General features: G+C 47.7%; 1 protein-coding gene across 7 annotated transcripts in view; it reads left to right on the forward strand.

Annotated features, from left to right (window-relative positions):
- The window catches only part of LOC142586040 (E3 ubiquitin-protein ligase SHPRH), a 444,374-nt gene that overhangs the window by 67,672 nt on the left and 351,381 nt on the right, over positions 1 to 25,321 (forward strand). For all 7 annotated transcript variants that reach the window (XM_075697266.1, XM_075697267.1, XM_075697264.1 and 4 more), the window contains 2 exons: positions 5,789 to 6,023; positions 13,567 to 13,770. In XM_075697266.1, coding sequence (XP_075553381.1) covers positions 5,789 to 6,023; positions 13,567 to 13,770 — 439 coding nt within the window. The remainder of the gene's footprint in view (positions 1 to 5,788; positions 6,024 to 13,566; positions 13,771 to 25,321) is intronic.

The raw sequence follows: 25,321 nt of genomic DNA on the forward strand, positions 1-25,321 counted from the left end.
TGTAGTTGTCGTCCAAGTTGGGGTCTCCAGGATTCCGTATCCCACCGCTGCCAGTCAGTTTGTTGCGTACTCCAGGGTAGCGTACCGTACTGCTGCCGAGAAGTAGCGACTCCTGCCTATCGAAGCTCGACCGACATTACTTATTGGGTAGCGTGGCGTTGTCGGCGGGCTGCAGGCATCCGGTAGACCATGGCGACCGAGCAAGGGCGAGACGATTTGCTAATGCGAAACTTGCACTGTTTATTCAAAGGTAGTTGAAAGAAAATAAGAAGAGCATGAAGTATGAAGTATCTCACAAGTACATTTCGGAGCCCCTTAAATAGGCTCTCTACAAGTGTGGGCGGGATCTTGCTTCCGTCGATGACATGTGACAGGCACAGAGAGAGGGCCCCTCCTCCTGCATTACCGAGCATGGGAAGGAGAAGTCGATCCTCTTTTCGACGAATCCGGGGAGAAGGTCGGGTGAATGACCTCTTCGGCGCCGTGGGGTCCGGCCAAGTAGAAGGTAGGGGGATGACGTATCGACCGTGGTGTCCGACCAAGTAGAAGGCAGGGGGATGACATATTGCCCGTGGTGTCCGACCAAGTAGAGGGTAGGGGGATGACGTATCGCCCGTGGTGTCCGACCAAGTAGAAGGTAGGGGGATGACGTATCGCCCGTGGTGTCCAACGCCAACCCTAACAATGTGTACTACATGTTTAAGTATAGCGAGCCGCCACACTTTTGTTCTGTTTGCTGTGATGGACAACTGCCCTCACGATGTTATCATTGGATTGGACTTTTTATCAATTCATTCTGCTCTCATTGACTGTGTGACCAGCGTTCATCAGTTAGAACTGCCTCAACTCGCTGATGCTTCGAGCACCGCCCCACCGCACTTGTGCTCACTTCACAATGTATGTCTGTCACCTGAGCCAGTTACTTACATCACTTTGACCGCCCAGCCACAGGTTCCTGACGGTGACTATGTGCTTTGCCCCATCATTGACATGCTTTTGATTCGGAAAGTTGCTGTTTCGCCTACGTTGGTTACGGTTACTAATAATGACGTCGTTCTACCGCTTCGGTATTCCAGCCTGTGCCCTCAAGTGATTCTGGCCAGCATGTTCTTGGCCAGCGTTTCTGGTGGGTCCAAATTTGACATTGAAAGTCTGAATACCGAGAGTGGCTTATCAGTGCCAGTTGCAGCTCACAGCTCTGGTTCCTTAACGGATTACTTCGCGCAAATGATTGCACCTGAGCTCACCTCTGCACAGGCCACGGACATACCTCTCCTGCTTGAATTTGTGGGGTTCTCACCCCCATACTCTTGGGACAAAGGAACGACAACACATTAGGGCAAACAAACACAAGGGCTTTTATTGCACCTTTCATAGATCAATGCCTGCTAGCCGAGTTGCTATCCACAAAACATGCCGATGAGCGCACAACAAATCTAGAAGTCCGACTCACCGCGACCGGATAATGAGCAAATATGTTCGCCCCATGCTGGATCCCAATGCCTGGTTGTTCGCACGTACGGTCACGCGAACGGTGGCGCGTTCAAAGGCGGCCACGTGAGATGGTCTCGCAGAAGCATGGATCAGCACACGCGCGGAACGTCCACGCTGCTTGCCGACCTCGAACCAAAGAGAAAGAGCCTTCCTTTCCCGCGCCCAAGTAACCCCGCCGGGAGTCAGCGTTAGCAGCACAACACTCGCGCCATCTCTCGTACTGCGCTTCAACCACACCAACTGCCGCGGGGCCCAGGCCACGCGGCGAAGCTGGATTACAGGAGACGGGAGCTATGCGGGAAAACAGCATATCAGGGGACGCGTGAGAGTCGCGCATTGCCGCAAATTGTACAGTGACATCTTTGATTTCGGCAACAGGCCTTTAGACGAAACATCTGTTGTTCACCACCGTATAAACACTGGAGACGTGAATCCTATTTATCGGCTTCCCTATTGGGTATCGCATGCTGAACGTCGAGTCATCCAATCAGAAGTGGACAAAATGCTCCGCAAAGGGGTCATCGAGCCATCAGCCAGCCCTTGAGCTTCGCCTGTCATCCTCGTGAAAAAGAAAGATGGTACCTGGTGTTTTTGCGTCGATTATCGCCACTTAAAGAGGATCACGTGAAAAGATGTCTACCCCCTACCACGTGTCGATGATGCCTTGGACTGCTTGCATGGAGTTAAATATTTCTCGTCCATCGATCCATCGATTTGTCACTTGCCTATCACGTGTGTGGCCTCTACCCCCAATGGGGGGTTGGCCAAGAAATGGGTGGATTGTTCCAAATTATTCCAGTGACCATGCCAGCTAACAATAAATTTTTGTTATCGAATGCCACCCTCGGGTATGCTCTTTCTTTTTTTCCCTGTCACACGCGATATGGGGGGGTTGACTTACATTCGAGTCGACTTACAATCATGTAAATATGGTATGTACCCACTCCTGCTATGTCTTGCTTATGCAAGATGGCAGGATTTGTAAATAAATAAATAGACTGTTGGTGTGTTGGTGCGTGAGCCATGTCACCTCATGGCAACAGTAAACCGGAGCACATGAACCACATATACACTTAAGCTTGAGCATGTTACTGTGTGCAATGCATAGCATGGAAAAACAAAGAACTTGTCAAGCATTTTCAGTGTGCAAATGGCACTTAGGGCACAGAAATGAATAAATGTGGTAGAATGGCCGACATATTTTTTTTCCAGACGGTGTGGACTGCAATTATGTCCAAATAATTGGACTGTCACAAGAGAAAAAATGAGCAAGAAGTCAATTTCATTCATTCTTTTTTACAATGCCAGCTATAGCACTGTGCGGGCCAGTTATTCAGGCACGAGCCCCCCAAGAGTACTAGGTGTTGGCCCGCCCGAGTCCAGCCCAGTGATATTAAACCTGGCTTGTACTCGGCTTGGACCCGAAAGGTTCAGGCCCAGCCTGTTTCTGTTCGGCCCATTAGCCCTTAAGCCTACATGAAGCTAGGTCGAGCTCTTGGTTATTGGGAAGCTACTGTCATGTGATCGATGGGCACCAGGCGCTGCAGCTTTTTACCCTGCATCTGCTCTTGCCGCCTGCTTTAACTGTGAGAGAAATAAGCATTCCATTTCATTTCATTGCTAGCCGAACAAACACAGATTATTATTTGAATATTTGGTATGAAAACACACATATGCATGGACAGTTAGGAAAATAGGGAGGGATCCGGCTGGAAATAGCAAATGGGAATGGCACAACAGCTGCCCACATTTAGGGAGGAAGATATAGAAAAGTACAACAGTTGATCACCATGCTCATGCTTTAACGGATGATATAAATGGCTGTACTATATTTTCTAAATAGCTGTGCAGCAATATACTACATAGAAGGCATGGGTGAGCACTCCCTACATACCGCCAGTCATTTCGTCTCACTTTTGAATCTCATATAATCGTTGGGATGGACAATGATGGAACGCAAGCCAATAAACTTGGTGCAAATGGAAATTTATATGTTCTGGTCTATTGGCTTTAAGGAATACCATAATACACTGCTACTAGGAGCTTTCTTGATTAGACAAATTGTTGATCAGTCGTTCTTCGTGATTGGCCCACTTTGTTATGATCATCACTTGCCAAGGTTATCTCACGATGGTAGGATGAGCACTGTACGCTGACGGCACGTGCAGTGATGCCGATGTAATTATAAAGGAGAAATGATGTCGATAGAATGACAAAGGCATTATGAAGATGACGGCATTATGCGATGGGATGATTCAAAAGTGATCACAATAAATAACCACAATGCAATTACAATGCCATGACGACGATGGTATATTCACGATAGATTTACGATAGCACAGTTATGGTGGAATTAAGGAGAAATTATTTTGATGGAACAACGAAGTTGGTATCACAACGACAGTGCAAGAAAAATTGGATGAAATTTCTGAAATGATGGCAATGGTGCGACAGCGATGTTACGGTGATGGCCTGGTGACAATGCAATGATGACAACTGTATGACAGTGATGGCGTGACAACGACTGTATGACAGTCAGTCGGGCGGTCCGTCCGGTCAGTCGGTCAGTAGACAACAATCGGGTCACATGGCATAAGACCAGTCTCAGTACGGTCCGGTTGGTCAGTGGGTTGGGTCGATCGAATTTTTTTAATTTTTTTTTTCTTCCATATGGATGGCGAGCGATGGTTTCAAGTTTTTCAGAGAGTATTCTCAAGGACTGGTGTTTACTTATGAGATGCCTGAAGAAGGGTAAATACAATTTTCGGTCATACTGTTGACTACCATGCAAGTCTAGGGGGTCCACACTCCACAAAACTCCTCCTTAGCTGCAGTTCTGGGCACCCAAAAGTAGTCAAGAGTGGCATTCTTCATTGTTGTTTGTGCAGGGCTTTGGCAAAATCATTTCTGGAAAAACTAATGAAAGTTTTCAAAACCAGGTAACCAGGTTACTAAGTGCACAATGCAAAGAACATATATTGTGCAGAACAGTGCAGAAATTAGTTGGCTGTGTGTGCAAGGACTCTAAAAGGCAGTGCATTGATAAATACTGTATGCTCACCAGTTAGCACATAAATCTACAAATGTAGCTTGCAGGCATGGCTTCAAGATGTGTTTTTATCCACACAATAAGCTTGGAAAAGTGTGTGCTCAACTGCGCCGTAGGCTGCTGTCATTGAGTCGATGATGGGAAATACAAGATTCAGCATTTATCACTGTTCATGAATATAACACATCTGCAGTACGTTGTTTGCTTCTGTCAATTGTTGATGTTCATTACTCGAACTGGTCACTACGTAAATACGCATTTGTCAGAACACAGATGTTCACTACGGAATAATATTCATTTGCTTATAAATCGACATTCTTTTAAGTGTGGCGGTCTTGCTGACATTTTGGGAGACCACCATATTCTTGAACTACAAGGTAAAGACCCCTGACCTTGACTTGGCCAGACAAAACTCACAATGTGCTAAAGACTGCTATACAAGATAAGGGATGACTTCAGCTTTCTTTTTTGGAAAAAGACTTCGGCCAGTTTATACGGTAGCAAGGGAAATCTTGGAGGAATTTTATATTGCCAAATGCAATGACACAGCCAGCCATCAATCATGCTGCAGAAGCATGAATCATCTTACTTGGGAGGCCAGCATGAAAAGTGGTAAAGCCTGGAGTAAACGGACAGGAATTTTCGTATGGTTCTTTTGTTATGAAGGGTGAGTTTCTGTCAAATGGTGGTGAACTGGTGCAGATATACAGTAAAACTTTGTTATAACGAAGTTTAAGTTGAGCCAGAATTACTTTGTTACATCCATTACTTCGTTATATTCATTATTATGTGTGCTGCAATATTAATCTCTTTGGGGGACTTCAAGGGGAATTTCACTTATTGCGTTATATCCATTATTTTGTTATAATGAGGTTTGACTGTATAAGACAGTTTTTTTCAGAGTATAATGTCATTGTGAGTGCAGCGAGATTGTTTCGTCCACTCTGTTGTTTCTTCTGCAGCCACCAGCTAACCAACCTGTTGACATAACAGGCATGTGCTCTGAAACAGTGGATTGGATGGGCATTTTTTTCTGCAACTACTTTCAGAAATTGCTGAGCAGTGGTCTTGATGCATAGTAACCAATGAGGCAGCAGGGCCGTCAGTTTTAAATGGAGAAGCACAAAACATGTGGGCCATAAGGATACTAAGCTGGTAAAAATAACATTTAAGACAAACAGTCCAGTATGCTGCAAAATCATGAAATAGTAGCTTAAAATTTGTTGTTGCAACTCTGTCTGCCAGGAGAAGATCAGAGTGAAGACGACCCTCATAGTCTCGCCATCAAGCATCAGCTTCCAGTGGCTGGAAGAGATTGAACGACACCAGAAGGATGACAGGCTGCACGTGATGGAGTACCGAGGTGTACAGAGCCATGGCTTTGTCTCACCACCAACATTTGCCAACTATGACATTGTGCTGACCACTTATGAGGTGCTCAAAAGGGAGCTCAACTTCACTGACTTGCCACACGCCAATAGTGAGTTGACACATCTTTCTTTTTAGTCAGGCTTTGTTCCAGCAGCCAGCATGATTATCCTTTTGTCCTTTTGTCATTTTGAATTCAAGCGTCGGCATGATTGCTTGAACTGTATGTTTGTATGAATGTACTTATATGTTCCCACCCTGCTAAGATCTTCTAAAAGATCACAGTATCAATAAATAAAATAAAATAAAAAAACCTTGACTTTATGTCTCAGTTTTGCCAGAGAAACCTGCTGTCTCCCTGTCAGTGTCACCATCATCAAGGCATGTTGCTTGCAGCATGATGCCTCTTGTGCCTTGGAGTTACAAGTGCGGGTCTTAAGTTTTTATCAAACCTATCTCGCTTTGGAGGTTGCCATGCATGCTCCATTTGCAAAAGCACTGGGACACGATTGGGCAAACTGCTTGCTTTCTTAACATTTGGTTTGCCTCCTACGTCACGGAACAAGCAGCATGCAATATTTTAAAGAATGGATGTGAGAGCACAGCCAGTTGCTGAGCAGGTAGGTGGGTAGGTAGCTGAGGATTGCATCACTTTGGTAGGGAATCATGCATTTACCCTTTCATATATTTTCGATATTCTTTTTGCCATATGCGACCGCCCAGAGTCGATTTTTTTTATTGCAGATTCAAATTCTACTGAGGGACCTATTTAGAAAAAAAATCAACCATAAATTTTCTAGGGTGAGTGTAAAGTGAGAAAAACATTTTGCATTGGTATTATGTACTCTTTATTCATCAATAACAATAAAAAAAGGAAATAAACTTACAAGAATTAAAAATTTGATGCATTGTTATAGTTCAAGGCATAGAATATGCGCACACGAGAATATTTCGCTAGTCTCAAATGTTCCTGGTCTTACGCTAATATTTACGTCCATAGCGTAATCGAACTGCATAGGTGAGCGCACCCAAGAAATCTGTGTGGTTGTGTGCCCATCAAAAAAGCAAAACATGTGACAAACTTCCGCTAATCTTCATCGTATCACCAACCAGAGGCAATTAGATATCGCGAGTCTCCCAAAAAATAAAGAAAAGGAAACGCATGCACGGCGGCATCTTTCCTATGCTCACCCCTGCGAGCACTAAACGAGGGAGAAACAGGTGGCTGCCCTTTGAGTGTTTAGTAATGAGACAGCGCAAGAAGCCGAAACCGCCCGCTGAACAAAAGCCAAACCGCCGCCCACATGTGCATGCGCCAACGCACGAGCGGTATTATATAGACACGGCTGAGCAAACTAGCTCTAAAACAAGCCATGCAACGAAAACCGAGAGAGGGAGGCGCAAGAAAAAAAATTCTGTCTATTCCCACATAGTGGCAGCACATGCCAGGAAAGAAAAAATTTGGAAATTGGCGCGCTTTTTACACTTACAGACGGCGCTGTAAATATATGGCATCGACCATTTTGAACTTGTTCATGGCGCCATATATTTACATCACTGGCCCTGAAAGGGTTAATAGCAGAACATTTCTGGCTCCTAAATAAATATATGTTTTATACTAAACACTATCTTTTACTCTCGCAACGTGTAATCTTTGCAGCAAAAGTTATGAGTGAAAGAAAACAGTTTACCAGCCTCATTTTTTTTATATGCTAGGTAGTATCGCACGCGAACAGTGTAATCTGTTATCTGCTGCTCTAGTCTGCTACTACATGCTCACATCTCGTTTGCTGTTCCATCATGCCATCAGGTAATGTTCATCTAGGCTGACACATCCTTATCTGCTTAAAGCTGTGCTCGACTAAGCTTAGACCTTGGGGCAAGCCAGCCCGGAATACAGCAATGGCATGGAAGAGGTGGCTTAGAATTGGCTTTGCTGACGGTTATGGAAAAGCACTGCTGCTGGCTTACCACTGTTATAGCGCCTATGTCACTTCATGTATGCTATTGCTGACTTCGACATTGATATCTCACGTACTGAAGGTGAAACTGTCTCAGAAGGGCAAGCAACACTTAAATCACAGCAATATCAGCAAGTAATGTTGTTTGGCATATAAGGCTAGCTGCAGCTACTTGAACAGAAAGCAGTTTACAGTAGTGCCCCCCCCCCCCCCCCCAAAAAAAGAAAGAACAGGAGCAGTAACTTTTGATCTATGACAATTTTCTAGGGGGGTAGGCGATTGACCGAAGGACATGAGCAACGATGAGAAGCATAATGAGGGAGGGCTTATGAAAGCTCGTCACATGCTTCTTGAGGCACCCAGATAATGTCACTTAGGTGCTGGTAAATGCAGTCGTTTCCTCGTGTTATAAACAAGTCGTCGGCATTGTGAACAACAAAAACATCCTACTGAACGCCATTGTCACAGAGCTGGTGGCAGTCGCCTTAAAACTCGGCTGTCGTGCAAACTAGTTCAGAAAATGCAGCCAAATTGATGAGACGTTCAACCCCACAGGTCAAGTGTGTGCTAGTTACAGCGAAACCTTGTTACTACAAACACCACATAAACGAATCTTTCCGATTAACAAACATTTCAGGAATCCCCTGTTGACTGCACGTAGTTTCAATGTAAAAGTATTTCAGTACTATGAACTTCAGAATGCCGAAGTTATCAGAATAATGATGGTTATTCGTTTCATCTTACCATATTGTTTCATGTTACCATATTGTTTCATGTTACAGTGTTGTTTCATGTTAACAACTCCTCATTACTACAAATTCATATTCTGAAATCCGGGGATTCTTGAAAACAGTGTATTCTTTACGGCAGGCGAAGCTGACAATGTCACGGCGCATGGGCTCGGGAAACTTGAGATGGCGCTGTAGGGGACTTTTCTTTCTTTTTTGGGACGATGATACATCAGGTTATTCGAGTAAATGCTACACCCAGATAGCAAGTGTTACCTTGCCACTGAGGCACGTCTTTTCCTTCGTCCTTCATCTTTTGTCCCTCTTTCTTTTGCATTTCTTTCTGCAGCCATTACATGCACGAAAAAATGTCACCTCGATGCTCGTGGGGATGCCACATGGCCTGCCCTTTCCAGACAGTGTCGTGTACACTGTGCTAGTGTTTTGGAATAGTTCAGGCGTCTGCCTCCACTGAGGCAGTTGCAGTGTCTGCCACAAGGGGTGTGGAGAGAAAAACATTTAAAAGAAATGTTGGGCTTCGGAGGGAGCATGGAACTTGCTCGTTGTCATGGTTTTTTAGGTGTCGTTTCTTTTAAACGTGCTGCTGTTACCAAACGGTGTGTCGGTGGTGCGTGGTGGTTAAATCGCTGGAAAATAGCAACAGTGTGGACCGAGAGCCAACACGGACATTTTCGTGGACAGCCCATATATTTACAACTGATGTACTGGCATTTTGATGAGTGGAATGGTTAGTTTTGGGGCTTTCAATATAATGACCTTTCAAAATAACTAACACTTTTCTGCGGTCCATTGAAGTTCGTTATATCAAGATTTCACTGTATATATTGTTACGTGTAAAAAGACACAGATGAAAGAGGCTATTTACAGGCTATTTACACTGCAGCCAGACAGCCAGGCCCACACTTGCCCGCGCCAAGGCACAGACCAACTTCATCGTCGTTCTCGCGGCGGCTCGTCTCTTGAGTATCTCCAGATAATATCGCAATATTACCCCCCCCCCCCTGGCAGCAAAAGCGCCATCACGGTACTGTTAAATATCCAGGGCGTGTGGAGAGTTGTAGGGCTTGATTCGGGCGACGTGGACAATGTCACTGGTTGTCACAGTGGAGGACGTAGTGGGCATGGCTAGAACAATTTCATAGGTGACATCGGTCACTTGGCGGGGCACGCGATATGGGCCTGTATAGCAGGAAAGCAGTTTCTCACAAAGGCCAACATTACGCGATGGTGACCGAAGGAACACGAGCGTGCCGGGCACAAAATAGACATCATGGTGACGGAGGTCGTAGCATTGCTTCTGTTTGTCTTGAGACACTTGTAGAGGAACGCGCGCAAGTTGGCGAGCATGGTCAGCACGGGCGATTGCATCACGGGCGTAAGTGCTAGTTGAAGGTGTGGTGGATGGATGCTAGTGTCTAGTAGTAGCGTCGGTTCTCGGCCATACAAGAGGTAAAACGGGGAAAAGCCAGCAGTTTCGAGACAGGAAGAGTTGTATGCAAAGGTAATGTAAGGTAGAGCCAAGTCCCAGTCACAGTGGTCATCTGAAACGTATTTCGATAGCATGTCTGTAAGGGTTCAAACACTCAGTGAGGCCTTTCGTTTGAGGGTGGTAGGAGGTGGTAAATTTATGCTGTATTAAGCAGGCACGCATGATGTCGTCAATGACTTTGGCCAGAAACGTACGGCCACGGTCTGTTAACAGTTGACGCGGAGCACCATGCATCAAAATGATATCATGTAGAAGGAAGTCCGCAACATCAGTTGCATAACTGGTCGGAAGAGTGCGGGTTACGGCGTAACGGGTCGCATAGTCAGTCGCGACTGCAACTCACTTGTTTCCTGATGTAGATTCAGGAAATGGGCCGAGAAGGTGTAAGTCAACACGACGGAAGGGCTCGGCAGCGATGTCGAGCGGCTGCACGTAACCAGCGGGAAGCTGGGAAGGCTTCTTGCGTCGTTGGCAAAGTTCACAAGTGGTGACATAGCGTCGTATGGAACGGGCAAGGCCCGGTCAGACAAAACGGCGACGTACATGTTCATAGGTTCGAGATACACCGAGGTGTCTTGCTGTTGGTGCATCGTGAAGCTCTTCTAGAACGGTTGAGTGGATGTGTTAAGGTTTGACAAGTAGGGAACTCAGAACCGTCCGGATGAACGTTACGACGGTACAGAGTACTGTCGCGGAGGACAAAGAGGCATAGAGCAACATCGGTCGGAGAGTGTTCAAAACGGTCAATGAGTGTTCTGATGTAGGCGTCACGGCGTTGCTCGTCGGCGAAATGAAGCAGCTGGGATACGGAGAATATGCAAGAAGCACTGACAATATTGGAGGAGTCAGAGTCGTCAACAGGGTAACGTGACAAACTGTCAGCGTCTTGGTGCAGGCAGCCAGACTTGTACATCACGGAATATGAAAATTCCTGTAGCCTCAAAGCCCATCGACCAAGCCGGCCTGCAGGATCCTTTAGCGATGAGAGCCAGCAGAGAGCATGATGGTCAGTGACTACAGAAAAAGGGCGACCGTAAAGGTAAGGGCGGAACTTCGCAACCGCCCAAACAGCAAGGCATTCTCGTTCCGTAATGGAATAGTTGCACTCTGATGGTGCTAGGAGGTGGCTCGCATAAGCAATAACGCAATCCTGGCCACGCTGACGCTGGGCTAAGACGGCACCTACGCCATGACCGCTGGCATCTGTACGCAATTCTGTAGGGTCATCAGGGTCGAAGTGGGAGAGAATGGGTGGTGAGGTTAGAAGAGTGACGAGACGAAAGAAGGCAACGGCTTCTGAAGTGCCCCACGAGAACTGTATGCCTTTCTTCAAACGATTAGTGAGGGGTCTAGCAATGTCACAAAATCTGGAACAAAACGACGAAAGTACGAGCATAGCCCTACAAAACTTCGTACATCTGCGGCTGTCTTCAGAACTGGAAATTCTCGAACAGCGCAAGTTTTGTCGGGATCAGGCTGTACTCCGGAAGCGTCAACGAGATAGCCCAAAAGAGTAATTTGACGGTGGCCAAAATGACATTTGGGCGAGTTAAGTTGCAGCTTCGCCTTTCGAAATACATCAAGTATAGTTGTTGGACGCTCAATGTGAGTGTAGAACGTTGGCGAGAAGACGATGACATCGTCAAGGTAGCAGAGGCATGTGGATCATTTGAAACCTTGGAGCAAGGAGTCCATCATATGCTCAAAGGTGGCAGGGGCGTTCCATAATCTAAACGGCATTACTTTATATTGGTATAGGCCATCAGGTGTGATGAATGCGGTTTTTTCTCTGTCCATATCGTCAGCAGCAATCTGGCAGTATCCAGAACGAAGATCAATAGAAGAGAAATAGCTGGAACCATGGAGGCAGTCAAGGGCGTCGTCTATACGTGGGAGCGGGTAGACATCCTTCTTAGTAATTTTGTTCAGATAACGGTAGTGTACACAGAAGCGCCATGTGCCATCCTTCTTCTTAACCAACACCACAGGTGATGCCCAGGGACTCGAAGACGGCTCAATGATGTTTTTATCTAGCATTTTGTTCACTTCACTTTGAATTACTCGATGTTCCGATGCAGAAACTCGATACGGTTGTCGGCGAATAGGCGTAGCATCGCCAGTAAGAATCCGATGCTTGACCGCGAGCGCCCGGCCTAAAGGGCGATCGTCGAAGTCGAAAATATCTTGGTAGGATGATAATACTTGGCAAAGGTCTTCAGCCTGTGCAGAGGACAGGTCCGTCGTAACCATTTTGTTTATGTTGGGATCGGCGCCCAAGGCTGGCGCGAGAGGCCTGCTAAGCTTGCAAGAACCATCAGTTGATAACGCTGCCATGTGATGTTCGCCGAGACAATCAACGTTGGCAAGGCAAATACCTTGCGGTAGAATTTGCTTTGCCAATCCAAAGTTAAAGATAGGTATGCGAGTGCGGTTCGCAGTAATAGTAAGTATACTGTGAGGCACGGTAACGTCATACTGTAGTGGAATGTCGGGCAAAGAAGTGACAAAGTACTCGCCATCAGGAACTGGTGGGGAAGACAACAGTTCAATAAAGGCTATTGATTTTTGGCGGCAGGCGAAGAAAGCCGGTGGGGCGTAAGCGACATTGGGGTGCGTCAGAAGGTTCTGTGAGAATTGGCAACTCAAGGTGAAGGGTACTGGAAGAGCAGTCAATAAGAGCAGAATGCGCGGAGAGAAACTCGAGGCCGAGAATTAGGTCATGGGGGCAATGAGCAATCACGGTGAAGAGGACAGGGGTGTGGTGGCCGGCGATGCTAACACGTGCCGTACACACGCCAACGATTGGCACAGTACCGCCATCCACAACGCGGACGACGCATGTCAACGGTGGGTTGAGGAGCTTTTTGAGTCGTCGTCGGAAGGCAGCACTCATAATAGAAAGATGTGTGCCTGTATCGATGAGTGCAGTGACAGGATAGCCATCAACGTCAAGAAAGTTTTGGTTCGTAGGTAACGTGAGCAGAGGATTTGAGGGTAGGGTCGACAACGCAGCTTCACCTCCGGAAGCTGCAGTGCCTAGTTTTCTGGCTGGGTCCGGGAGGCGATAGACGTCGAAGAGAAGTGGCGGGCAAGCAGCTGCTTGTAATTCAACCATTTCACCAACTGCATAGAAGTTTCCATTGATGGTCTTGGTATTCCTTTGCGGTGGCAATGGAATTTAATTATTTTGAAATTGTGCATAAACACACTTCATTATATTGAAGTTCTAAATATATGGACAAGAAGTTTTTAAAAGTTAAATACTTAGTTATATTGAGAATTTCGTTATATTGAAGTTCATTATTAAGCTTTAACTGTTCAAGGATTGTCGATCAAAGGAATTAGTTTTTGTAAAGGTAATGCTGCATGGCATGAAGCTGTTGCAGTAGAAGCATACACTTGAGGATGCTGGGATTAATGCTTCTGCACCACAATGCTTTGGTTGTTTTACCTCAGGTACCAACAGCCGGTCGTTCCGTAAGCCACGCAAGTTCCTGCCTACGCCGTGCCCATTGACAGCGTTGCTCTGGTGGCGAATTTGTCTAGATGAGGCTCAGATGGTGGAAGGCACAGCCACCAAGGCAGCCCAGATGGCCCTCAAGCTGTCGGCAGTCAACCGCTGGTGTGTCACCGGAACACCCATCCAGAAAAACCTGCACGGTGAGCTAGCTACCGTCAGAATTCTCATGGCAACAAAATACTTGCACTGGAATTGTACATGTGCATGTTGTGAATGGTAGCAAGTGCAGGCTTGCGATGGACACACTGCTATGCACCATGTTGCAGATGCCACCCTTGCACACTTATTTTTCGCATCCTCTCTGCCATAATGTTGTGGCGGCACTGATGCTTGTAAGTAGACACTGCAGGGACAGTAGCAGACCCCACTTTTCGCAGTCATAGTCATTGAATGTGTGAGGGGGGTTCAAGTAGGGGATTTAGCATGCTACTATAACACAGGTAAAGCTGCGATCTAAGAGGCTATGCTTTGACAAGGTTTCAATACTGTCTCTTACAACCTCTTCCAAAGAACCTTTCTTTCATTAACTATGCCTTCTTGGCATCATTGCACCTTGTCGTGCCACCTTGTGCCTCAGCAGTTCAATCTACAGAATATCACATAAACTCTGTGCTCACTCTCTTTCTAGTTCATTTGCACAGTTTTGAAGCATGGCACCTTCTAACATTAATTCTAAATTCTAACATTACCTATGTTGAAATCATATTTCTGGTTATTGCCTGAGGCGTACTTTCTTGCTGAAAAGGTAGCAAAAAATTCATTTCAATCTTGCAAGTACAGCAATAAACCTCAGTGTTGATTCGTACTCCAAAATATGAAAATTTTTGAAGCCCTGATCTGAAGTGCATTGCACAAAGACGTGTTAAGTTTTGAAATGATGACGATGCCGTCTCGGACAGTACAATCATTGATGCAAGCAGGTAAGCTGCTTGGTGTTCGCTTATACATATGACATAAATGCTTGCACACTGTGTGCTTTCGTAGTGCTCAACCCCAGCTGAGAATGATAACGTCATGTTTTTGTACATAGCACAGATGTTCTCATGGAAACGAGAGGCTTCTGAGAGAAGAAATGGGTTAACTTAGCAGAGAATATGAACCTCGCTTTGTTGTAATGATAGAGCCCATGATGAATGCACATACTGGGAAACTGATGTCTCACAAGCTGTTCTCGGCACTGACTTCTACAGTTTCTTCAACCTTGCGGTAGACAAGCGTGCTCATCGCCTGATCGATCTCAGCACATGCCTCTCCATCAATTGTGTACTCTGCACCACCTCGCCAATGGGGCTTCAAGCTCTCGCACCCACTTCGCCATGCGCAAAAATCCTCACTGATTTTCCCAATCTTACGACCCCGCATATCAGAGTCACCGGTGAAGCACTCGGATCATTCACCTCATTGTAACCATTGGACCTCCTGTCTTTACTTGGCCCCGCAGCCTGTCTGCAGACCGCCTTGCCATCACTTGCCTTGAGTTGGAGCGCATTCTTGAACTCCGCATTGTGTGACCTTCCTCAAGCAACTGGGCATCGCCACTGCACATGGTGCCAAAGAAAGATCCTAGTGACTGGAGATCATGTGGAGATTACCATGCTCTGAATGTTGACATCTTACCAGATCACTATCCACTTCCTCGCATATAAGACTTCACATCAAATTGGCTAGTGGCACGATTTTCTCTAAAATTCACTTAGTGAAAGCTTATCACCAAATTCCTCTGGAACCCGCTGACCTTCCGAAGATGGCCATTACCACTCCCTTCAGCCTCTTCGAGTATGTGAGGATGCCTTTTGGATTGCGCAACGCTGCACAGACTTTTCAATGCAATGTCAACGAGGTCACGCAAGGTCTAGACTTTGTGTTCGTCTACTTTGATGATCTCGTCGCAAACTCATCCGGCTCCGAGTATGAAGCTCACCTGCGCGCCCTTTTCCGATGACTTGATGATTACGGTCTTGTCATTAATCTGAACAAGTGCCTCTTCAGCATAGTTACTATTGAGTTCTTAGGCCACCTTATCACCCCATAAGGTATCTGGCCTCTCGCCAGCAAAGCGAAGGCAATTCAAGACTTTCGACCCCCGACTTCACTAAGAAGACTCAGAGAATTCCTGGGCGCACTGAACTTTCATCGTCGTTTTCTTCCGAAGTGTAATAATTTCCTGAACCCTCTGACCGACCTACTGGCTGTCAGAAAGGATCCGGCTGCACCACTTAAGTGAACTGAGGACGTCACATCTGCCTTCGCTACTGCCAAGAAGGCATTGGCAGGCGCCACCATGCTCATACATTCCGTTCCTGGTGCCCCAGTTCATCTCATCACCGGTGCATCGAGCATGGCACTCGGCACAGTTTTAGAGCAACACGTATCTGGTTGGCAGCCTCTTGACTTTTTCTCCCAAAAACTGAAGCCACCTGAAGCTAAATACAGCACATTGGGTCAAGAACTCCTTGTGATGTACCTTGCCATCAAGCATTTTCACCGCTTTATGGAGGGCCAGGACTTTCACGCCGTCACAGACCATAAGCCCCTGATGCTTGCCTTCCATTGGAATCACAGCAACTACACTGCACAGGAGATCCGACAACTTTGCTTTATCTCCGAGTTCACAGTGGATCTCGATCACGTGCATGGGCCGGAAAATGCTGCCGCTGATGCACTCTCTCGTGTTGATGCCCTGGCGGCCCAACCACCAGTAGACATGGAGGAGCTAGCAGCCGCCAGGCACGACGACCCTGAGCTGCATCACCTTTGTTCCTCATCCACGTCCCTGTCCTTGACTGAGTGCCCGCTTCCATTTTCTTCATCGTTGATAATGTGCGAGACATCCACTGGTGTTCCTCGACCCTCCGGGCCTTTGGCTTTTCGTCGCGCAATTTTCCATCAACTGCACAACATCAGCCACCCCGGTTTTCATGTGACCCAGAAGCTAGTCACCACTCGCTTTCTTTGGCCTAGCATCAATGCAGACGTTCACCATACCATCACGTCTAGTTCCCCATTTCAGCCTCCAGATGTGAGGTTTCCCCACGTCCACCTCGTCATTGTCGGCCCTCTCCCGTCATCACGTGGAGCCTGTTACCTGCTCACATGTGTGGATTGCTTCACCCAATGGTCAGAGGTGTTTCCCATTACAGACACTACGGCAGAGACAGTTGCTATAGCTTTCATGCCCTTCCGCCATCACCATTGACCGAGGCTGTCAGTTTCAATCGGCACTATTCATCACACTTGCCAACATCCTGGGCGTTCGACTCATCTATACGACCGCCTACCACCCTTCCGTGAATGGCATGATGGAACGACTTCATCGACAACTGAAGGCTGCCCTCACCACTTATCAGCCAAAGGAACATTGGCTCATCCACCTTCTCTTCGTGCTGGGTATCCGGTCAGCACTGAAGGCTGACCTAGGTTGCTCTTTGGATGAACTTGTCTGTGGCATTCCCTTGCACCTTCCTGGAAAATTCTTCTTGCCGTCGTCGCCACCTTGCAACCATGATGCTTCCACCTACATCCGGGAGCTGTGCGCCACATTTCGTGACCTTGCTCCTGTAATTCCTGCTCACTGACACCACCGGTCTGTATTTGTCAGCCAGGATATGGTTTCCTGCAGCCATGTCTTCATTCGGCATGACTACGTGTGTCCACCCCTCACCCTTGCCTACGGTGGACCATTCCGCATACTTCTTTGTAGACCTAAAATGTTCACGCTGGACATTAACGGTTGCGAAGACGTTCTGGCTGCTGACCGACTCAAACCTGCCTATGTTGCCGCTCTCATGCTCGCAATCCTTCCACTCAGCGTGGCCTCCATCCCTTCGTCACTCTGGGCGGCCGCATCTAAGCACGTTCACTGGGAAGCTCCTCTGGCTTCCGCTCTACGGGGGGAGCCCTTTAGTGCCCCTTGCCTCAGGCCTGGGCCGCAGGCCACAACTTGCTCCGCGTGCAGCGCCCATCAAGGAGGAGAAGTTAGCTCCCAGCTGCGCAGTGTGCGGAGCGTGATATAAAAATACACAAACAGTTCAAAACTCAGTGCTACTGGAGCTGGGTCTTCTTTGCATTAGCTCTGACAAAGTGATACTGAAGAGCGCTGGGTAGGTGAATGCGCTGTAGTGGCAAAACCGATGTGTCAGGTGGTAGTGGGTCAATTGTCATCTGTGACGATGGTGTCAGTCTGGAGAAAGGCCAGTTTGAGCCTGTCCAGGGAGGTACTGTGTTCGTGTTTGTTCAGGAAGAGGACCTAATGCTAGGGCAGTGGCTGATGACCGTAAAGGGTATGTCACGAGGTGGCTGTAGAGGTGTTCAGACTGCATCGTGCCGCAGGAAGATGTTCGTGCAGTCGCCGAGAGCACGACTGATGAAGGTGTGTTGTGAGTGCTGACGGATCTGAACAGGAGACATGATATTCATGGCAATCCTGAGGCAACTGGCAGAGTCCCCATTGTCGAGCGATGGAGCTGGCATCGCAGTATCAAGTATCGAAGAACTGGCCAGGAAGCCTTAGGCTTGTGCCGAACACAAGCTCCGCTGCACAGCAAGAACTGCCAGTCTGTATTGCACTACAGGTTTTGAGTTGTCAACGAGGTTTTGAGTTGTTGGTGGAATCGCTGAACCATGCTGTTGGACTCAACCATGCTGTTCACAAGGCTCTAAAAATAGCATAGTTAATGTCATGCTCACAAGTGACCATTTCCCACTTCTCGCAATTGAGATGACTATTGTCAATGGTATATCAGATGATGACAGTGTAAGCTCTAAATGTAAGCTCTCTCTAGAAAGCAACATATTGAAACTGAACCTGGAGCGTGCTGTCCTTGATTTTTGCAGAGCAGATCACAAAATGCCTGGAATCAGCTCAGAATAAGGCTGCTAGGTTTACTTTATCTTCTTACTCAACATACACCAGCATTTCCCTTTCAAAGCCCACACTTAATCTTTTAAACCTTGACACTACACGCAAGTTTTTACGTTTGTCTTTTTTCCACTCTTTATATTTTGGTGACTCAGGATTCGTGGCTACACGCATTGTTCCTGGGCATCATATTTCCACAAGTACCGATCACATACACAAGGTATCACCTATTTTCGCAAAAGCAGTAAAATATCAAACTTCCCCCCCTTTTGTTATCAATTAAGGAATGGAACGCGTTATCAGAAAGCGTTGTGACAATACGGAAAACTGATTCTTTCCAGAAAGCCCTACTTGCCCATCTTGAACCAAAAACAGTGCAGTAATTTGAATGTAAAGACTGTGACTCGATTCATGTATGATTTCCATGTTAGCAGAGTACATAATTATCGAATTGTGTTATGCCAAGCCGAATGATGTTTTTCTTCCTTTTGCAACTGTACGATGTGCCAGTTTTCTGTGCGTGCCTTTCTCTTTTCTGTTGTATGTGATGCAACTTTGGATTGTGTAAATTTCCCCCCTATGTAATACCCCTAGGGGCCCTTAGGGTATGTAACTAAATAAAAATAAATAATTAACAGAATTCTTACTCAGCTAGCACACAAGTTTGATGTTTTTCTCCAAGCAGCTTCAGAAACGTGTTGTGAGGTCAACACTTTGTGGCATCAGTTTAAGTCAATTTGTACTACACTGCACAACAAACTTATTCCAATTGTAATAGGATGATTTATTACGAGGCACTAGGCACAGTCTAGTAGCACTGGCAGTAGATGAACGCTGATCATGCGCACAGCCGACACAAGAGCGCCTTCTTCGTCTTCCTCTTCACCACAATGGCCCCCGGGAGAGAAGAGGAGCCATCCTGGCGACTTACGGCGTAGGTAGGATGAGGGGGTCATAGTACGGCTTAAGTCGGTTGACATGAACCGTGTCACGCCCGCGATGCCTATGGTCGGGTGAAGTAGTCACAGGTTCTACAACATAGGTGACAGCGGAGGTACGGTCTATGACGCGGTAGGGGCCATCATAGCGTGCAAGGAGTTTGGTCGAAAGGCCAGGGCTGTGAGGCGGGACCCACAACCAAACAAGGGAACCAGTCGGGAAAACTGGTGTAAGCGCGTCACTGTCGCGCCGCAGCTTTTGACGACCTTGAGCAGCGGTCATAAGGGTTCGCGCGAGCTGCCTACAGTCCTCGGCGTATTTGGCGGCTTCAGACACAGGCGTGCATTCGGAAGCATCGGGTCGGTATGGGAGCATTGTGTCCTAGTACACGAGGGCTCTCGTCCATACAGCAGAAAAAAAGGCGAAAAGCCAGTGGTAGCTTGTGTGGCCGTATTATAGGGATACGTGACGAACGGCAAAACAGTGTCCCAGTTACTGTGATCCGAGGCGACGTACATAGTCAACATGTCACCGAGTGTGCGGTTGAACCTCTCTGTCAAGCCATTCGTTTGCGGGTGGTAGGCTGTAGACTTGCGGTGAACGATGCTGCATGCAGCGAGAAGGGCTTGGATGACTTCGGACAAGAAGACACGTCCCCTGTCGCTGAGCAGTTCGCGTGGTGCGCCATGTCGAAGAACGAAGTTCCGCAAGATGAAGAACGCAACTTCGCGCGCAGAGGCTGCCGGGAGTGCGGCAGTCTCGGCGTAGCGCGTCAAGTGGTCGACACCTACAATTATCCATCGGTTACCCGAGGAACTGCAGGGAAGTGGCCCGTATAGGTCTATGCCGACGCGATCGAAGGGCCGAGCCGGGCAGGGCAGCGGCTGTAGCTCACCAGGAGGGCGCTGTGGAATTTTACGCCGTTGGCACGCCGTGCAAGCGCGTACGTACTGGCGCACGAAGTGATACATGCCGTGCCAGTAGAAACGCTGCCTTAGCCGAGTATACGTTTTCAGAACACCGGCGTGACCATTATGAGGAGCAGCATGAAAATAAGCGCATATGTCAGAACGCATGTGTCGTGGTATCACCAGGAGCCATTTGCGACCATCAGGCAAATAATTTCTGCGGTAAAGAACGTTGTCGCGGACAGTAAAGTGAGCGGCTTGGCGACGAAGTGTTCGAGAAGAGGGTGTGGCGGATGGGTCGTGGAGGAAATTCAGCATAGTTGAAAGCAGGGGATCCTTACGCTGCTCGTCCGGCATATCAGCGACGTTGAAGGCTGACATGGATGCGAAGAGTGAAGACACTGAAGCCACATCACAAGGTAGCGGCGATCGGGAAAGCGCATCGGCGTCAGAGTGCTTTCTGCCCGATCGGTAGACAACGCGGATATCATATTCTTGTAAGCGGAGTGCCCATCGCCCTAGGCGACCTGACGGATCCTTCAACGAGGACAGCCAGCAAAGTGAATGGTGGTCGGTGACAATGTCAAAAGGGCGACCATATAGGTATGGACGAAATTTGACGAGCGCCCAAATAATGGCCAAGCACTCCTTTTCGGTTACTGAGTAGTTGGCTTCTGCCTTCTTTAAAGTTCAGCTCGCATACGCGACGACGTACTCGTCATAGCCGTCTTTCCGTTGTGCGAGGACTGCACCAAGTCCGATACCGCTGGCGTCCGTATGTACCTCTATAGGCGCTGTGGGATCGTAGTGTCGAAGAATCGGTGGCGAAGTAAGTAGGCGACGTAGTTGCTGGAAGGCTTCGTCACAGGAAGGTGACCACGCGGAGATGCCGTTGGTAGCGGTAAGCAAATTGGTCAGTGGTGCGATGATAGTCGCGAAATTGCGCACAAAACGCCGAAAGTAAGAGCAGAGCCCTATAAAGCTGCGGAGCGCCTTAAGAGTAGTGGGCGTCGGAAACTCTGCGACCGCGCAAAGCTTGGCTGGGTCAGGAAGCACGCCGTCCTTCGATACAACGTGACCCAATATTGTTAACTTGCGAGCAGCAAAACGGCACTTTTTGATGTTAAGTTGGAGGCCAGCAGAGGTGAGGCAGGTCAGTATCTCACGCAAGCGAACGAGGTGCGTCGGGAAATCTGGCGAAAACACCACGATATCATCAAGGTAGCACAGACATGTTTTCTACTTGTAGTTGCGAAGGATGGTGTCCATCATACGCTCGAAAGGAGCGGGCGCGTTGCATAGCCCGAATGGCATTACGGTAAATTCGTACAAGCCATCGGGCGTGATGAAAGCTGTCTTCTCACAGTCATCATCTGCCATCGGCACTTGCCAATAGCCGGAGCGAAGATCCAAAGATGAGAAGTACTCTGCGCCTTGCAAGGAGTCGAGGGCGTCATCTATCCGAGGCAGCGGATAGACATCTTTACGAGCGATCTTATTGAGTCGATGGTAATCCACACAGAAGCGTATTGACCCGTCCTTCTTGCGTACTAATACTACAGGAGACGCCCAAGGACTGTGGGAAGGGCGAATGACGCCACGGTGCAGCATGTTGTCGACCTGCTCGTTAATGATCTTCCGCTCGGCTGCCGACACGCGGTATGGTCGCTGGCGTAACGGAGGATGGGAACCAGTGTGTACGCTGTGAGTGACGGTTGCCGTACGCCCGAGAGATGGTTGGTCACAGTCAAATGACGAGCGAAAATTCTGAAGAAGCGCGAAGACTTGCTGGCGATATGGAGGCGGCAGATCGGCGTCTACGACAGATTCAAGAACGTTTGACGACGACGACAATGATGATGATGATGTGCACGGCACAGGAGAAGTGAGGGCGTCGAGTTCATAACAGGCCGTGTCGTCGGAAACATCGAGAATGTGAAGCGGGTCAAGGGGCTGAACACGACCGAGTGATTCGCCGCGCAGTAACGACACATGGTTGTGAGACGGGTTACACACAAGCATTGAGGATAATCCAGACACAGTGGTGAGGACGGCAAATGGGAGAGGTAGGGCCTTGTGACGTAGAAAAATCGGCGACGGTGTAAAAAGTACTGTAGCGTCTGGCGCGGTAGAGCAAGAGACGGGCACAAGCACACACATGTCGGGTGGCATGTCCGTATCGGACACAATAGTGAGCTTGGAGGCTTTTTGTTCAGAAGGGTCAGGCAGCGGGGCATCCGCAAGCGGGAAAAGCGCTACTTCGGCCCGGGCACAGTCGATGATGGCACGATGGTGAGACAAGAAGTCCCAGCCGAGTATAATGTCATGTGAACATGATGACAACACGAGAAATTCAACAACGTAGACAATGCCTTCGATGACCACCCTTGCAGTACATTGAGCGGCCGGGGACCCCGCACCTCCACCAAATGTAATAGGATGATTTATTACGAGGCACTAGGCACAGTCTAGTAGCACTGGCAGTAGATGAACGCTGATCATGCGCACAGCCGACACAAGAGCGCCTTCTTCGTCTTCCTCTTCACCACACAATGAAATGTTGCAAACCACGAAAGAAAAACCCATGGATATCACACGAGGTCCTTCAAGCAAAGCGTAAAGTAAAAAGAATTGGACATACCATTAAAAAAAAGGAAAAAGGGGGCCGTATCAACCTCTAAAAGATAAACTGACCTTCATTCTCGCTGGCTTCAGAGGAAAGTTAAAGCACGCAAAGCATCACTACTCAGCACAACATTCCCTGACCTCATTACTAACAATCCACACAGGTTTTGGAGGTACTTTCGCCCACGTTCAGGGGTGTCATTTGAACGGTCTCTAGAAGAAAAAACTACTTGAGTGAACACATTCAACAACTTTTTCTTTTTTCAGTTTTAACTACAGCTAATGGCTTGCTTGTGCTCGGATCTTTACCATGCTTTTGCTTGAGTACCTTCAACTGCAAATGTGCTAATAGTGATACCAAATTCTATGCTGGAACCTCAAAATTTTGAGCTCCAGCAAACAGAATTATAGTGGTATGGGCTGCCGACATCGTATGAGCTAGTCACATTGCTACAGCTATCAAGGTCTGTAAGCAAGCCCCATTGCTGTCATCATTATGGCTTGCATCACTTTATTTTATATGTATTTGTTCGCATGTGATAAACATTGCTTATTTCCCAAGTGGCGTCCATGCGCACATTCTTATGGCCATTCATTGTTTAATGCATAGTACAGTGCAGTCCATTTATAACGATATCAAGAAGAATGAAAAATTTGATCGTTATAATTGATCATCGCTATATCTGTGCTGCCTTAAAAAAAGCTTCTGAACATACCTTTGTAGCTCCAAAACCAAATTTACCACTTGTGCTAAAAAATAGATCTATAATGTAGACTGTGAAAGATAAAATGTGTATTCATACCTCAAAACAGCATATCAACTGTTAAGTGTGCTGAAATAGTCAGAAATTTGCACTTGCTTTTGTGGGAGTTTCAGGTTCACAACTGCGGTGTCCAGCTGCTGTGTGAACACTAGTGGCAATAATTAAGCATGTATGAAATCATTGAGCGACTCAATCGACGACAGTGCACTTTGCGTGAACATCGGGGTCGGTGTCAAAGACGAGTCATTGTCAATCTCGTCGCCCCTGTCACACAACGCTGCAGTCTGTTGCAACAGTGGTCACCCCGTCGGAGATCTCTTTGCATAACGAGGCAGCACTATCTGCACTCAGAAATTCCTCCATTGAAGCACCACCTGTTTCATCGTCAGTAGCAGCATGCTTTCAGAGCACAGTAATGTCAGCAGCTTCCACTGTGTTGGCTCTAGGGTTTCACCCAGGTGCACAGAGCCTGTCTTTTCCATTGATTGGCATGGTCCCTGGTTACAGCTGCCATGATCACTGTGCTCCTTTGCGAGCCCACACTTTAAGCCTTGCAAAATTTGCAGCTTCATCTCATGCGACACAATGTTGCGCTTTGTCGGCACCCTCTTCTATCAACTGGGCTTTCCACTGCTGCTTCTGTGGCGCATTTCTGTGCTTGCTGAGGAGGTGGCTGCTGCTTCGCTTCTCGCTTTTCTTTCTTTTTTTCTCTCTCTTCTTATGCATAGCTCGATCGTGATGATGATGATGGTGATCTGTGGCTACACCCTTTTTATTGGGCGGACTCAACATTTTTATCCTAGCCAAGGGAGAAAAAAAGAACACACACACACGCTGACACAGCACTTCACTGGTTTGCCGTCCTGATTTGCATCACTTTCCACCACTGTTGTAGTCTGTGCTTTGTGACGGACCTGGCGGTTGTGCTGCATCCACTGTCTGTCGCAAATCCAAGCGCCTACTGTAAACTGGTGTTCCCTTGTGGGGATGGTGAGAGCTTCCTGCAGTAAAGGACGAGATGATCGATTGATTCGGTGTGTTGCCCACATGCCGTACATGCTGCCACCTGGATGTCAGGGGTAGGATCAAAATGCTGGCAGTATACAAGAGTGCGCAGCGTTCCCACACAGGCCTCAAAGAGCAAAGTGCTGCAGTCACCGTTGTCATACAGGGGTACCATGGCAATTTCTTCCTTGTGGGCTCGGTACAGTACAAGTGTTGCTTTTGCCTGCTTGCTAGTTCTCCACTGGGAGGTTTCTGCCTCCTTTACCCACTTTAGCACTGTTTGGTCGCTGCTTTGTCTGGTGTCATCAGCATGTGACCTGGGAACTCCATATTTCCGTTATAGGAACTGTACTCGAGCACTCCACTGTGTCCTAATGCCTTTGAAGTACAAGTATTGGAGCACCTTTCGTGGGCGAGGCGGCTGGCACCATCTTGTGGCGCGCTGCACCAACTAGCGATGCTTTCCGTGGCTTTCGCAATCGGCGCGCAGGCGGGACACGGTTAATTGTGCCAGATACGAACTCGTGTAGGCAAACATATCGCCCCATCTGGGCATCGTTCCTTTAAGGGAAACTTAGGAACGCAAATTTCA

The sequence above is a fragment of the Dermacentor variabilis genome, chromosome 6 (assembly GCF_050947875.1).
Source record: "Dermacentor variabilis isolate Ectoservices chromosome 6, ASM5094787v1, whole genome shotgun sequence".
NCBI classification, from domain to species: Eukaryota; Metazoa; Arthropoda; class Arachnida; order Ixodida; family Ixodidae; genus Dermacentor; species Dermacentor variabilis.